The sequence below is a fragment of the Cannabis sativa genome, chromosome 7, assembly GCF_029168945.1.
Source record: "Cannabis sativa cultivar Pink pepper isolate KNU-18-1 chromosome 7, ASM2916894v1, whole genome shotgun sequence".
Taxonomy (NCBI): domain Eukaryota; kingdom Viridiplantae; phylum Streptophyta; class Magnoliopsida; order Rosales; family Cannabaceae; genus Cannabis; species Cannabis sativa.
The window spans coordinates 4,400,736-4,417,618 of record NC_083607.1 but is presented as its reverse complement, the minus strand read 5'-3'; the positions used below and the strand labels follow the sequence as shown (position 1 = coordinate 4,417,618).

The 16,883-nt window shown below is 34.7% G+C and overlaps 2 protein-coding genes across 2 annotated transcripts; one reads left to right on the top strand and one right to left on the bottom strand.

Annotated features, from left to right (window-relative positions):
* Positions 1–1,120: 1,120 nt before the first annotated feature.
* Positions 1,121–7,330, top strand: LOC115697030 (histidine--tRNA ligase, cytoplasmic). The gene is made up of 7 exons (XM_030623926.2): positions 1,121–2,779; positions 4,143–4,322; positions 4,476–4,733; positions 5,319–5,453; positions 6,152–6,433; positions 6,563–6,703; positions 6,829–7,330. Exons 1-7 carry the CDS (start codon positions 1,409–1,411, stop codon positions 7,126–7,128), a joined length of 2,667 nt encoding a protein of 888 aa, XP_030479786.1. The 5' UTR covers positions 1,121–1,408; the 3' UTR covers positions 7,129–7,330.
* Positions 7,331–7,957: 627 nt separating this feature from the next.
* LOC115697025 (receptor-like protein 7) lies at positions 7,958–11,887 on the bottom strand. The gene has a single exon (XM_030623922.2). It carries the CDS (start codon positions 11,523–11,525, stop codon positions 8,145–8,147), a length of 3,381 nt encoding a protein of 1,126 aa, XP_030479782.1. The 5' UTR covers positions 11,526–11,887; the 3' UTR covers positions 7,958–8,144.
* Between the last annotated feature and the right edge of the window lie 4,996 nt (positions 11,888–16,883).

The following is a 16,883-nucleotide window of genomic DNA, read 5'->3' as shown; positions in this document are numbered from 1 at the left end:
CTCACTCAAGCTCGACTTAGTCTCACTCTCATCACTCTTTCTCTCTCTCTCTCTCTCTCTCTCTCTCTCTCTCTCTCTCTCTCTCTCTATGTTCATTCAAAACCCCTCAAAACCGAAAGCCCTTGATTCGACCTCAACCACCGCCACCACCCTAATCTGGTGGGGCTCCCAATCGATCAACCCAATCCCCCCCAAAAATAAAATCCTCTCTTTCATAGCACGATAATGGAGGCCTCGCATATGTCTCTGACGGACCTCTCCGCGCTCATCGATGAGCTCAAAAAGCTTCGTCAACCCATTTCCGCTGCCTTCGATGAGGAGATTAACCTCGCTGTACAAAACCACCAGCAGGTCCTACCCTTCTCCCAGCCTATATCCTCATCATGATCTCTTGACTGACACTAATTCCATATTCTCTCTCTCCCCTGTTTATTCCAAACTCCAAAAATGAGCTTCCCTTCTCTTATGTAACAACAATCTGTATCTAGGTCTTCATTAGAATCAATCAGTATTGATTTTTTCCTTCTTACAAAACAAAAATGGTGAACACCCTGATGCTCAAATTGATTCTTGTTCTTACTTCATTAACATCTTTGGTGTTTTTTGTTCTTTTCATCTACTTTTATTGTAAAAGAACGAGGAGAAATGAGAATGAAGATATAGAGAAAGAGAAATGAAAAGAAAAAGAGAAAAAAAAAAAAGATTTTTTTTTAATTTTTATAAATTGTTTTTTTTTTTAATTTTTTTAAATATTTATAATTATTTTTTAAAATTAAAAATTATGTGGACTACTAAAAATTTGCCACGTGTACAAGTGCGTACACGTGGACAGTCTACTGTGGCACTTAACGGTGATTTTTGGACGGAGGTGTGTAGAGCAAAACGAAACCAGGGTTTAGGTAGTTTAGCTGCCAAAAATTCAGTTTTTGTAGTTAAGTGTTACAAACCGTAAAATTCAGGTGGTTTAGCCGCCAATATCTTTTTTTAGTTATAGTAACTACTAATTATGATCATATATTTAAATATAACATTTAGTTTGTTATTAAAATTTTTTAGGGTGTCAGTTACAAATTTTTTTTTGAATAAATTTGATGAGAATGTAAGTTAAAAATCTTAAAGATTAGGTATATACATAATAAAGTTTATTATTATGTTGTAATATTTTTTCTAACATGTTTTTGTAATTAAGTAGATATTGTTGTATAATTGTGTTAAATCCCCATTAATTTTAGTGAGTAATTCATTGCAAGTGTTCGATAAATTGTGTGAAAGATCATCATAGTAGTTTACGACAAGTCGTTTCATGTGGAAATAGAAGTTGTCGTTTCCTTCAGAAACCAGAAACCCTAAAATATCAGGAGCAGGGAAAACTAATACCCCCTTCGTTGTCACTCTCTGAGCTCCGGCAATGGCGGAGGAGAAAGTCCAAGCCTTTGTTACCACGTTAGGGGGCAAGGGATCGTCTCTGTCCTCATCCTCCGTCTATGCCATTGCCAATGGCTTTGCACAAGTACGAATCGACTCCTCGGTGCTTAGCAGGCTTGCCGCCTTCGATAACCGTACCCCGACCATCAAGGACTACAAATTCAAATTCTCCAATCACTTAACCGCGGAAGAGTCCAGGGCCTTTGTCGCGGTACTCCTCAACAAGCTTCTCATCATCTCCGGCTCGGCCAGCATCCGTACAGTTCTCCCAGTTCGAATTGCTGAAGCATTGAACACGAAGAACTCGCAGAAGCTAGAGATTGAATCGTTGGATTTGACCGAAGAGGAGGTTACTACTTTGGAAACATTGGGGCTTACCTCTTCTCTGTACGGAGTTTTAGCTCTTTTGGACCACCAAACGGCGGCGCTTTCGACGATTGCTGATGCAGTGGCGGCGATATCATGTGAAGCTTTGAAAGCTGATGTGACAGGGTTTAATTTGATGGATTCTGGGGATGGCTATACTGCGAAGGATGAGATTGGTGTTTCTGGCGATATGAAGGTACTGCTGAATGGGTCTAAGTTGACGGGGAAGGTTGAGATTAACGCAGTTTCGAAAATCCCCAAAGTTCACGGCTGTTTGAGGGAGCAAGCTAAATTGGTTCATTCCAAGACTCGGGTTGAGTTGAATTCTGCTGTTAAAGCTGGCAGAGGAGGGCCTGGGAGCGTTGCGGGGGCAGCCGGGATGGTCCGGACTACGATATTGCCATTGGCTGCAGTGTTGTGGGACTTGGGTACTTGTAGCTTTGACCGTTGTAAATCAAATTTAGATTCAATGGGTAGCAATGATTTGCGGTCGAGTTTGGGAAGTTTGTTTGAGAAGAAATGCCCGAGTAATGATTCCTTGAAAAATGAGTTTAAGCTGGTCTCGGAACTGGTTTTCGAAGGGGAAGAGAATTATGACAAATTAGCGCATCAAGTGAATGTTTTGCTGGGCCTTGTGTGGAAAATTGTGGCTTGGGAGGCCATAACTGCATATGTTTCCCTTGAAGGTGCTGAATTGAATGAAAGTAAAAGTGTGGAGGTCAATGGAGAAGAGAAAGTGAAAGTTGATAAGAAGAGTGAGAAGAAAAAGAAGGTGGTTATGGGGAAAGGGACCAGTGTTATGATCCAGTTGATTAAGAGTAGATTGAGTAAGTTAGATGCTTGTGGCAGTCCAGGGTTATTGGAGAAATGGGTTGAAGATCTTTTATCCTTTATGGATCCAAAGGACATTGAGTTTGATAGTTTGTTGATCAAAGTGAAGGAGATTGTGGAAAGCAATGAAACTAGAAGACTTCCCAAGCTTCCAAAGGTAAATATCCTACTTGAATATATACATCATATTTAGTTGTTTGATAGTTTATTACTCTGTATATAATTTGTTTCCTTTTATTAATAATTATAGGTTCTGTTTTGGGAAGTAGGTGTAAGTGATGAGGGAATGATTTTGATTGAATTATATGCTAAAAATGTTTAGATTTATAATGCATACAAACTGTATGATAAAATGCGTGTTGTGGAATAAAGACTCACAAGCATAACCGGCCTCCTTTGCAGTTTTAGTATAATCAAATCAAAAGATGTAATATATAAATACTTTGCTACTTAGTTATTGTTTGCTAGATTATGTAATAGTAGCAGAGTATATTATTCTCGTTCTTTTCCAGGTTGTTTATTGTTTGTTGCTTCAAAGGACAACTACATTTGTTATTTATGTTATTGGAAACTATATAAGTTTAATGATGTCAATAGTTCGCTCTCCTTAACTAGTTTCTTTTTCTTTATTGTTTTCATTTTACTACTCCTCCATTGACATTTGTTTTGGCATTCAATTAGATCAGCACTGTAACTGAGTTTCCAAGCCTTGTGATGTTCAACGTGTTAAAAAATTTAAAAGTGCACCTATTGCACGTAGAGAATTAATTCCATACTTGTATCAACTCAAAATTGCAAACAAAAACTAAGCCAAGTATTTACTAAAAACAAATTCAAAATAGTTCAACTTGGCATCATTATGAGTATCTAGACTATCTAATTATTGAAAATATTCTAACCCAAAATAACTACGCTAAATACTCCCTGCTGAAAGTTGAAAACATGAAGCTGGTAGCATCAGTGATATTCCATACTAGATTTAACAAAAAAGATTAATTTACCTAATTCCATTTGGTTTTGACCTTTTAGACTAAATTTTTTTATTGCTTTCCTCTCTCTATTTGGAAAGCTAGAGTTTCAATGTTATTTAGAACGTACTTCCATCTATATTTTTGTGTCTATTGATAAACTTTACATCCTTATTTTAAATGCCACTGATTATTTTTATTCTATTCTGTGTTCTATTTTGGTATAAATGTTAGAGGTTCTTCAATTGTATTGTTTGGTTTTTAAACTAATTATTTTTATATTCCTTTGTAAATTTCTACTATTTTGTAGTCATTGATATTTGGTGATGTTGCCTAATATATAAATATATATATATATATGTATATATAAAGTTTGTATGGATCTACACTTTTGAGTTATTTGACTCTTCATCATTTAATGAGCAGTTCTGTTTTAGTTCTTCAAGAAAAGAAAAAAAAAGATATATTGTACAATTTTAGTTAACAGAAGAAAAAAAAATGGTGTCATTTGATCGAATGACATTTCTGACTTGGATATCTGTTACATTTCAGGGTACTCGTGATTTCGCAAAAGAACAAATGGCTATAAGAAAAAAAGCATTTTCAATTATAGAGGATGTTTTTGAGAGGCATGGTGCTACAGCCTTGGATACTCCGGTATTTGAACTAAGAGAGACTCTTATGGGAAAATATGGGGAAGACTCGAAGTTGATATTTGATCTTGCTGACCAGGTTTGCACTGATTTATGACATTAACTTTCAAACTGTTTTCTAAATTTTTATTCCCATGAAGTCTATTGCCTCTGCATTTATTACACTTAATATGAATTAATTGCTTCTAATTTGTCACAACTGAGGTTTTGTAATGGTCTAATTGGTTGACAGGGTGGGGAGCTCTGTTCTTTGCGCTACGACTTAACTGTTCCTTTTGCTAGATTTGTGGCTATGAATGGCATAACATCCTTCAAAAGGTATCAAATAGCAAAGGTTTACAGAAGAGACAACCCATCTAAGGGAAGATATCGTGAATTTTATCAATGCGATTTTGATATTGCTGGTCAATATGAAAGAATGGGGCCAGATTTTGAAATTATTAAGATTTTGACTGAATTACTGGATGAACTGGAAATTGGAAAATATGAGGTAACTTCTCATTCCTATCTTCCTGTTCTTCTATCCACTTTTGATTAGTACGCGCTATCAGCAATTTTGTGTTCTCTATGGATTGCACTACTTGATATTTAAACGCTTGAATTTTGCTATCTATTCTTACTCAAGGTTCTTGTCCCAGGGTTTGAACCATAAATAATGGTTCTGTTTGGCATAGTTTATCAAAAAGGTCTTTTTATTTTTCACCAAAACACTTCCAAAAGTGCTTTTTCTATATTCAACATAAAAAAAATCTTATAGCCAAACATGTCAAGGTAGGTTTTATAGTAGATGTTACCATAATATGTTGTTAGTGATGGAATATCATTACCTATCTTTAGTCATGACAGTAATGAATTAAATTTCATTTCTACATATTTAATAATTCTGGTGTAATGTAAAATGGAATATTAGTCCCAATCCATTAATAATCTCCTTATCTTGGTAAAGTATCAATTTTAACTGCTATACTTGTGCATTTCTGTTAAAAAAAATTCTCTGACTTGTTACATGGAATTTTTAATTACATTTTTACATTTTTACTTAGAATGCTTGTTATTGCTTTCTTAATGATCACAGATAAAATTGAATCATCGGAAGTTACTAGATGGAATGTTAGAAATTTGTGGAGTTCCCCCTGAGAAGTTTAGAACTATTTGTTCAAGCATTGACAAGTTAGACAAGCAACCCTTTGACCAGATTAAGACAGAAATGGTAAGGACTTCTGCACATATTTTTGCGTTGCAGGTTGCTCTTATATAACTCAATGCATATGCAGGTGTTTTGATGCTGCATTTGTTGCCATTTTTATTGCATATATCTTTTTACTTTACCTGCAATTGATTTTGAGTGCTTTAATCTCTCTCTTCTCCACAGACACACGCATAAGTATATTTGGTGTGAGTTAAAACAATTTCTTGCTCCTTTTGTTCGGGGTGTATATTTGTGTGATGTATCTTGAAAGGTTGATTTGTGTTAATATTTTCTGTATTTATAACTACTCTTCATTTGAAAGAGCAAGTTATCAATCCCAAGGGGTGGTCCAGTGGTAAGGAGATACTGGAAAGTGCTGATAGGTAAATTTCCAAGGTTTGAATCCCCCTAAGACTCAAAAACTTGGGGCCACTGGGAGGTCTCCTGGTCGAGCTTCCAGGGCCACACAACAAAATAAATAAATAAATCAATAGAAAGAGTAAGTATAATTAGGCAGATCTACTGATATGTTTATGATCATGGAGTCCTACATAGTTGAACTAAAGTAGCATTTGTTACTTGTACCCCAAAACATTGTTAGGAAAAATGCTTGTTGAAAAGAGAAGCTATCTATGCTCCTTATGTTTTTGATGTAATTTAATCTGGTGGATCTTTTATAATGTTTTTTCCTACTATCTGTCATGGTGAATGTTTGATAGGTTGAAGAGAAGGGATTGACTATAGAGGCAGCAGATAAAATTGGTGATTTTGTGAAAGAGAGGGGATCTCCTCTTGAATTGTTAAGTAAACTTAAAAGCGAGGGGAGCGAATTCTTGAATAATAATGCATCGGTTGATGCTTTGAATGATCTGGAGATTTTATTCAAAGCTTTGGATAAATCAAAGTGTATCAACAAGGTGACTTTTGATTTGAGTCTTGCCAGAGGTCTCGATTATTATACTGGAGTAATTTATGAAGCTGTTTTCAAAGGAGGTGCACAGGTGAGCTTGTTTATGTACTGTACGCAAGCAATTCAGCTTTTTCTTTTTCCTTTTTTAACTTTCAGATGCCTTTACTCTGAAGAAAAAGGCCTTATTTTTCATGTAAAACTATCTGTTGATTGTCCTTAGGTTGGTTCAATTGCGGCTGGAGGACGTTATGACAACTTAATAGGCATGTTTGGTACAAAGCAAGTTCCAGCAGTTGGTGTAAGTCTTGGAATCGAGCGAGTATTTAATATTATGGAACAGATTCAGAAGGATCACAATCAGGTGAGTAGTTTTCATACTGGAGAAATGATAATCAGATAAATGTTTTGATGGAATTTTGTTCATCTCGATCCATTGTTTCTTACTTATTTTATCCATCTTGTGGGATTTTCCCGATATTTGAGCAGACAACTAGAGCAACAAAGACAGAAGTGCTGGTGAGCATACTAGGAGACGATCTAATTCAAGCTGCAGAACTGGCAAGCGAGCTATGGGATGCAAAAATAAAAGCAGAATACTTGGTGGCTAAAAGACCGGATAAGCACTTTCGCCATGCGGAAGAGTCTAAAATCCCATGGATGTTGATGGTGGGTGAACGTCAAGTTAAGGAGGGGACAGTGAGACTGAAAGACGTCGAATCCAAAGCCGAAGATGTTATCCAAAGAGGGAGTGTTGTCGAGGAACTCAGAAGACGACTGAGCCCTTGATTATACATGGCTTTGTTTATAGATGGTTACAAACAAGTTACCTCTTTAACTGATGTGCTTTTTGATACAGTATTCATTCCAATTTACATCGATGGCATCAAAATATTTTGAATGTAAGAACATAAAAGAAAGTGGTATTGAGGCCATCTTTCTCTTGTTTTAATTGTTGTTAAATGATTACCAAATGGTGAATTTGATGTGATTAGATTACCTCCAGAAAAGTAGGAGGTCCCAGCCCTTCCAATCTCAATGGTAATATAATATCAACTTACAAAAGAAAAAAAAATGGTATATTATATCACCTTACAAGTTACAATATTTGTAGCTAGCTTTATTTGGAAAAAGCAATTCTTACTAGGCTTTCATGGTTTCTTACACGTGATTATAGTGATTAGGGATTTTTGATATGGTAAAAATTCCAAATTATGGCCTAAACTATATATGCTTTATATATCTTAAAGGAAAAATAGAAAAAAAATCTAATTGTTTGTAGAATTATTGCCAAATCTTTTCTTTTCAAGAAATGTTTTAACGTTTTTTTTTTCTTTCGATTTAACGAATGTTATAGAGTTAGAGATCAGCCATGAATAAGATTTTGAAAAAGCAAAGGACCTTCGTATAATCAGGTACATAGAACTACAAAGTTTCTAATTTTGATTCATACGAACATTAATTTAAGTGAGTAGTGTAGTTAGCATTCCAACTGTTTGATAAATTGTGTGAAAGATCTTCAACATGATTTAGCATGTAATTTTTAATTTTCATTTGTAGTTAACATAAACAAGATAGCCAATCATTTCCTTTGATTAGAGAGGAGAAGAGAAAAGAATGCCCAAAACCTCAGACAATTGGGAAATTTGCTTATTAAGGTACAGTCCTCAACCCTGCTCTGTTCTTGTTTTTATCAGAGTTTTACAATTATGTACTTACCTCTATGAATATATATACAAACTACAAAACAAGAAACCTAAAGGAAAGAAAGAATGTCAAAAATAAGAAGAAAATATTTGTACTTTTTATGTGAAACCTGAGGATGAAGAGGAAGAATTTGAGGAGGAAGAAGAATTGGATGGTGAATGACATGTACAACTGGGGTCATGCATTACCTTCTTTCTACTGATATCTAGTTTTGAACAGAATACACAGTATGGACCCTGTGGCTCATTCAATTCCATTTCATAATCTTCACTGTCTTCTGCAGAATCTGAGCCCCAGTATTCTGTATCTTCCTCATCTTCATCATCCCATTCATGGCGAGGTTTGTAAGTGTATCCAATCATAGGAAGAATCACTAGAAGAATCTTATCAACGCTATCCTCCAACCAGGTTTTACCTTCGTTCCAGAGCATTAGCAGCACAAAAACTGCTCCTCCTCCTACTCCAAACCCGATTCCTGTGTAAATTGATTGCCACTCTAACTCGGTTCTTGGGACCCCTGATAGAACAGTATCTTCTGCGTTGTGGGACTTGCATACATGAATCAAAGGTGGTCCACATAGAGCTTTATTTCCAGCAAAGCATTCTGGTGAAAATGTTTGAATTTGAGTGCCAGATGGAATTGGTCCGGTCAGACCATTATATGAGAGATTCAAGAATGAGAGGAAGTTAAGGTTTGCAAGTGTTGATGGGATTGATCCGTTGAGGTTGTTGCTTGAGAGGTCTAAGGATTCCAACTGGTTCAAGTTCCCAATAGATGAAGGGATTTCTCCTGTGAAAGCATTACTGGACAAGTTGAGAACATAGAGTGCTTGTAGTTCGCCTATTTCCACTGGTATTGATCCAACAAGATGGTTGCAAGAAAGGTCAATGGAAGTGAAGACAGTAAGGATCTTCTGCAGCTTCAGCTCTAGACCTTTGAAGGTAACTGTAACAGCATCTTGATAATATCGCGATGAACTGAATTCTAGAAATTCAAACTGTAAGTGTTTGAGCATAGCATCATCAACCAACATTCCTTTCCATCTTTTTAAGCAGTGTCTGGATAGATCACCACTAAAGTTGTTGTGAGCTAAGTCGACAATTTGAAGATTAGTCCAATTTCCACTGGTATCATGGCATCCAATGCGCCCCTTAAACCTGTTGGATCGTAGCACAAGTACTCTTAATGTGGATATGTGCTTCAACATGCAAGGAAAATCACCACTGATATAATTGTTCCCAAGGTCCAAGACCTCTAATCTGGTGCAATAGGATAGAGAGCTTGGAATTTCTCCTTCTATTGAATTCCCGTTGAGATCCAAAGTCTCTAAAGCACAATCAACTGGAAAGGCTTTAGGAATTGAGCCTCTGAAGTTGTTCCCTCGTATATTCAGCACCCCAAGAGTTTGACTCTTAAACAGACATTCAGGTATCTCTCTGTCTAAATTATTGTAAGACAAGTCAAGTACTTGAAGGTAGGTTGCATTACATATGGATTCTGGCATAGTACCCGTAAGCTTGTTCTTTGAAACAGAAAAGAATATAGTAACTTTAAGATCCTTACCAATCTGTGTGGGAATCGAGGAAGTAAAGTTATTGCTAGAGAAATCTACATAGGTAGAAGCTGGTGGTAGACGGGGAATCTTTCCACGAAGCTGGTTAAAATGTAGGTCAAGAATAGAGAGACTAGTAGAAGGAGCATAGGGTTCTTTCAGGCTCGTCAGTTGATTGTGCGATAGATTCAGATGGAGAAGATTCCCATTGCCAAGTGCCCAAATCCAATCAGGTATCTCACCAGGAAGTTTGTTGTCTGAAAGGTCCAAATGGAGTAATTTTGATTGATTCTTCAGATCAGGAAATGTGGTCAGTCTACAAGAAGCAAGTTTTACTGTACTCACTTGCGGAAAGGAAGGGAATGCAGAAATTCTACTGCTTGCATTAACCAACAAGTTGTTGTAAGAAAGGTCAAGTGAAGTAAGATTTCTCAGTCTCTGAATTGCATCAAATTGCATGGTGCCGCTGAATTTGTTAAAGGCCAATGATAGAATTTTAAGTTTTCTGAGTTCAAAGATGGACTTAGCAAGAGGCCCTACTAGATTATTACTGCTCAAGTCAAGAGTATCCAAAATTGACAAGTTAGGAGTTGGAAACTCAGGAACTTGACCTGTAAAATTGTTGAAGGAGAGCTGAATCTTCTGCACTGATGGAGCTGCAAACAACGCAACAGGAATAGTCCCGCCAAGAGCATTATGGCTCAAGTCCACATTAACCAGCTTCAGAAGGCCTTCCCAATGATTGGATGGAATTTTTCCAGTTACCATATTATGAGATAGGTTTATTTGCGTCAGATTTTTAGCCATATTGAAAGATGGGATTTGACCGGTGAATTTGTTAAATGACAAATCCAAGTACACGAGTTGGCTTAATTTTCCCATTGAGTTTGGAAGTCCTCCACTGAAATTGCAATTGGAAAAGTCTAACCTGCTCAAGTTCCAAAGATGACCAATCGATGATGGCAATCCTCCTGAAAAATTACTTGAACTGAGTACCAGTCTCTGAAGAGAATTATTTTGGTGAAATTCTGGCAAAGAACCATGAAGCAACGGATTGTATGATACATCTATACTCTGTAGTGTTGGCACCTGAAATATCTCTTTAGGAAAATTTCCGTACAATCCGCTAGAGGTGAGATCCAAGGAAGTCAAATTTGAGAAATTTGCAAAGGATGCTGGAACCATAGATGACAAATTATTATTACCAAGGCGAATCACAGATAAAGAGTGAAGCTTCCCAAATTCATCTAGAGGGCCAGAAAGATAACAGTTTGTCAAACTCAAGACTCGTAATTTAGGCACAGAAGATGACAAGGCCTTGCACCACTCACTCCCAGGTGCTGATATATTCACACCATCAAGGTATAGTTCTTCAATGTTGGAAAGGTTCTGAACCAGCATCCCCAAGTCTGGGTTCTCAAGTTTCAGAGAAGAAACGCTTAAAAATGATAGAGTCGAGATATCAAGATTGACCAAGTTTGTCAAGTGTGATATGGTAATTGGGATTTGCCCAACAAAGCCAGCATTCGACAAATTTAGATAACTCAAAGTTGAGAGGTTACCAATCTCATCTGGGATCGTAGAGTTGAAATTGTTAAATGATAAATCCAGACTCTTGAGATGTTGCAGATTGAAGAGGCTTGAATTGTGGATTCCATCAGAGATCCACTCATTGCTCAAGCTAAGACCAGTGACACGTCCCTCCCCATCAAAAGTTACACCTTTCCAAGCTCTACAATCTGAATTTTGACTCCATGTGACCAACTTTGTCGACATATTGGCTTTGAATTTAAGGTTGTTCTTCAGTTGAAGCAACCAAGATTGCTGATCGGTAAGGCATTGACCAGAAACTACATCTTGATCAAGACTAAGTAATATCAAGCAAAAGGGCATGAAGAAAAGCCATGAAAACATATGAATTCTCATTTGAAACCCAACAAGGTAAACAAAATGATTTGATGAAACGAACAAAGTAGCTTCATTCAAGGTGGGTCAAGGCTAAAGAACATAATATTTACTATATGGGGTTACTAAAACATGGCCAATCAAGAAGATTGGTTGGATTTGGTTCAGCAAAATCGAAAGCTAAACTGGGTGGTAGAACAAGAAAGAATAAGACTGAAGAAGAAGAAGAAGAAGAAGAGGTAGGAATTGAAAACGATGGGGATTTGGTCAGCAAATAAGCGCCGTCAAAGGAAACCGCGTCTTTTGTTTTGTTTTTTTTTTTTTTTTTTGTTCTAAACAATATTTTATTTGTATAACGTTCGTCTTAGTTGGATTTTCTATTTTGTTTATTGGACGTTAAGTCGTCGTTTTTATTTTATATATAATTTATTTTATTTTATAATTATTGTTGATGACTTTTAGTGCAGCTAAAGGAAAATTCAAATCAATGACTCCAATTTGTGCTGGTTTATATTATTCGGATTTTGGAGATGGAATGAAAGTAAAAGTAAATAAATACAATTAATTTAATACTGAAATTTTTTTAACTTTTTTAATTTGTTTTTTTATTGTAGGGTAGAATTTTTTTCAAAAATACTGTATATTTTTAGCTAAAGTCATTGAAACCATGGGGATTAAAGAAGCTCTCAGTTGGGTAAAGACCAATAATTGGCAACATATTCAAATTGAGACGGACAGTCTTATTTCAGTATAAGCTATTCGAAGCAACCAAGCTATGAAGTCCACTTTAGGCCTTTTATTATCTACCCTCCTAAATGTTAATTTATTTTTTACTAGACGATCAGCAAACCGAGTAGCATATTATGTTGCTAGATATTCTCGGTATCAATCTGATCGTAGTATTTTTGATATTTCTATTTCTGGTGAGCTCTTATATCTTTTGTATTCAGAATGTTAAATTATTCAATGAAGTTGATATTTCATCTAAAAAAAAGTTTTTATTGTTGTTCCACGGTTGTTTTTTAATTGTTCCACTATTGTTTTAATTGTTCTGTTTTACTATTATATGGTTATTTTATAAGAAAATAGTATTTTTATAAAAAAATCCGTGTGACAGTAAAATTGTAAACTGTTACTCAAAATTTAATATTTTTTGTGAAAACTCTATTAAATTATGAGTAACTTATAAACTGCATATTCTTTTTTTTTTTCTTTGAGATAAGATAAATTATAAACTGCATATTGGGAATATTCACAATTTGTATACTTTTCAAATATTTTATAGGTCACAACTTACAAGTCAAGACGATTTAAAGTAATCCAATTCAATGACAAGTCTACTTGCAAACCAACTTACATTTACATAATGTGCGGTGAGAAATATTCATTATTAATGAATAATACATAATGGTTATTTCTTAGTTAAGATTTATTAAAGTGCTTAATTAAATTTGTTACTTATCAAGCTGTGTGGAACTCTTATGGCATGTTTACTTAAATAGAATGCGAATAAATGGTATGGTATTGATTCACATATAATTATTTACTAAATTTTGTAAAGGGAGAAATTAGTGGGACCCATACAAATTAAGGAAAAAACAAAAGGAAAGGTTCTCCCCCCATTTTTATAGAGAATGTCTTTCCCTTTCCTTACTTAATTTATTTTAATTTTAATTTTATTAATTAAAAATAAAAAAGACAAATATACCCCTTAAAAATCTATAAACAGAAAATAATTACATGTTCTAATAATGGCAATTTTGTCAAATGAAAGTATTCCAATTACCTTTCCTAGTTATGTAAACAAAATAATATGATTCTGACTTTCTTTCCGGACAATTTAGTAAACATCATTATAAAATATTATTTCCGATTATTTTCTATTTTAAACCGATACATTTCTCCCATTGATTATTCTGATTCCAATTACAGTTTAGTAAACGCAGAGCATCTCCAATGGCAAAACTTTAGAGGATGCTTGGTGATGTGGATATATTGCGTGGTAAAATATTGAGATGTTATACCATTGGAGAAAAAAGGATGTCATTCTAGAAATTTGTATGGATGCTATGTTGTAGCATTGATGCTATTTATTTTTTTTAAATCAAAAATTGAAGCTAAAAAGATATTGTAGTTAAAAATTAGGATATATATAAAATAATAAAGTGTGAGATCATAATTATAGCCTTTTTAAAGAGTGCTATACATTAGAGTGTTTTAAGAAGTAAGAGTGTCAAAAATAATGTAGAAGAGAGATAAAATAAAATATTATATTTTTAACATTCTTAAAGGATACTACTATTGGTGATGCTCTTATTAAACGAGGAAATAATATATAATTTTCAATTTTTGGTGGCTATGTGGTTTTTAGATAGAAAAGTTTAATTTTACAAATAAGAAATAAAACACATTTTTAGTGTTTTGAAATATAAATTTCATGCACTCATGATTAAAGAGTTCTGATTTGGTGTTAATGAGATTTTTTTTTTTGAAAGAACACCAAGTTCATTAAACAACGGAAAGATAATCGGGAATCACAGAGGGAACTCCCTCCCCTTGCACAAAGCCAGCATTATGGCTAGACAATCTAGCACTTTTTGCTAACTCATCAACAAAACCATTACTACTTGGACTAATATAAAAGAAACAACAAACTCTAAATAACTTAATTAAGTCTAAGATAACCAAAGAAACATTAAAGAAACTCCAATCAAGTGGGCATTTTCCTGCTGCAAAAGCCTCAACCACCATCTTAGCATCCGAAAGGACATGAATTTCCTCCCAGCCACATTGTCTAGCATGTTGCAGAGCCAACAGTAAGACAGAGGTTTCAGCTTCCATGGCCGAACCCGCCTTACTTTGACAAGAGTTGTGAAACCAGTGGCCCGATTCTGTGTCAATAAGAACTGCCCCCAAACCAGCTATTCCCCCACACCAGGATGCGTCTGTCATAATCACGTATCGACACGGGCTAGCTATACCACTGTGTAGAGTGTATGTCGGGGCCGACTTTAACTTATGCATCAGAGCATTAATACTTTCAGATTTCCCATGTACTCTTACAAAATTTCTCTGCTGCCAGATAAGAGAAAATACACAACCAGCATAGACCAACATTCTATTTCTTGAATTAATCAAAATTGAGATTAGATTTTCCAATATCTGGGCCAGGTTTGCTCCTGGAATTGAGTGTATCAGCCAAGGCTCAGGACCCGCGAACCAGATTAAAGAAGAAGGTTTGGGAGTTATGCAAAAAGTTTTCAAGAATGTGGATTTTCTAATACATTTTTTTTCTTTTGACAAATTTTCTAATACATTTTTTAGCACTTTGTTTTAAAATTTTTCAATTCTCACTCTTTTCAAACGTTTTTAACTTTTTTTTTTTAAATTTTATTCTTTGAGAAAAACAGCCTCATTAAAACCTCAAGAGTAAACCTAATAAGAAAAATTAAGGTTAAGTATCTGATCTGATCCAATTAATTGAATTTAGAAAATCATCATCCAACCAAATCCAATTAAAGCTCAAAATTCAATCCAATCCAATTACTAATTGAATTGAATCGATTTTTTAATTGGATATCCAGTTACACGCCTAATATTTAATATCAACTTAAAAATACGAAAAAAAATACAGAAAAATAAAATATCACCTTTTATTTAAGTTTAATACTTCATAAATATATTATTCTTACAAGTTTAATGCAACTAAAAGTTTTAAATACACAAAACTACCAAGTAATAAAATAACATTATAAAAATAAATACACAAAACAACTAATTGTTACAAATTTAAGAGAAAAAAAAACAACCACTATAAATAATCAAAATATATAATATTTTTATTTTTTTAATATTTCTTATAATATATAAATAAATGTAAATATTTTTTTAATATATATAAATGTAATTAGATTTGATTAATTTTTAATTGGATTTTGGGATTGACATCCAATAACCGATCCAATCTAATTAGAATCTAACTTTTGACATCCAATCCAATTGTAATTAGATATCTAATTTTTTGTAATTAGATTAGATCAGATCAGTTCGGTTCAACTGGATTGAATTGGATGTTTCTCACCAAAGAGGGAAAAAAGTGCAAGACAATATCATTAATCATAAAAATCTTTCTGTAAAGCAACATTTGCAGAAGCAATACATTCTGGATAGTCAGGCCACCAAACATAATGATATTTAAGGAAAAAGCTAATTTAGCTAAAGTGTGAGCCACACTATTAGCAGTCTTAGAACAATACAATAAAGAAATATCAATAAAATAGTTACCATAAACAAGGATATCTCTAACAATGCAACTTAGATAAGATTGATCAACCTTGTTATGAATAATAACATTGATAGCAAAAAGACAGCCAGATTCTACCACCATCCTCTGCTAACCAAGATGACATGCATGCATGATTCCAATATATACCCATGGCCATAGCAACATCAAGAGAGAAACAACCATACCAAGACCAAGTACTAGAAGCTAGGGCAAAACCAATATCATCACGAAATACTGCCCAATCCCAAGTACTTACCCAACTCAGATTTCAACCATACATCACAATTGATTTTCACCACCTCAAAAGGTGGTTTAGACCAACTAACAATCAACGTAGACTCAGGAGAAATACCATGTGTAGGTAAGATTATTAGTAGATGAGTACCACTGTAGATAATCCATACTCCAATCATACAAAAGGTCACCATTCACACAAAATTTTTCATTCACCCGTTCATTTTGTCGATACCGAATTCTCTAAACACAAACAATGAGTTTTTCAAAACAAGGCAATAGAAAAACATCAAGACAAGCATAAAAGAACTCATAGATATCCCAACCAGGAAAATTAGGTACTTGAAGATGGAAGGAAATGACCTCCCAGATAGGAGAAAGCTTATCACAACCCCAAACACCATGCAAAGTTGTCTCGAGGCCTTTTAGACAAAAGGGGCAAGTAAACAACTGCATGGATAGCACGCTGACTCAGATTAGCATAAGTTGGTATCCAGTTATGGGCAACCTTCCAAAGAAAATGTTTGACTTATTGAGTGTGCAACCAAAGTTTCACATTGGCTAGAATTGGGAATGATCATGGGTATATAAGGGTGGACAATATCTCCATTGGTATGAGGCCTTTTGGGAAGATGCCTAAAAACAAATTTGTGAGGGCTTAGGCTGAAAGCAAATAATATCATACCAATGTGGAGATACATGATGTTTGACGTGATCCTAACAAGTAGTATCAGAGCCAATTCCTAAAATTAGCCATGTGAATGAATCCTCAAAATGTCAAACAAAGGAGATGAGCCTCAGTATCTCATGATTAGATCTATGAATGTGCTTAAGTAGACAGACGGTGTGCTCTGGAGGAG

What these genes read in the sequence shown, in the direction of transcription:
- LOC115697030 (XM_030623926.2), top strand. Translation starts at nt 1,409, where the DNA reads ATGGCGGAGGAGAAAGTCCAAGCCTTTGTTACCACGTTAGGGGGCAAG. An exon ending in TATTTGATCTTGCTGACCAG is followed by an intron (nt 4,323 to 4,475) that starts GTTTGCACTGAT and finishes ATTGGTTGACAG; the next exon opens with GGTGGGGAGCTCTGTTCTTT. An exon ending in TTTTCAAAGGAGGTGCACAG is followed by an intron (nt 6,434 to 6,562) that starts GTGAGCTTGTTT and finishes GATTGTCCTTAG; the next exon opens with GTTGGTTCAATTGCGGCTGG.
- LOC115697025 (XM_030623922.2), bottom strand. Translation starts at nt 11,525, where the DNA reads ATGAGAATTCATATGTTTTCATGGCTTTTCTTCATGCCCTTTTGCTTG.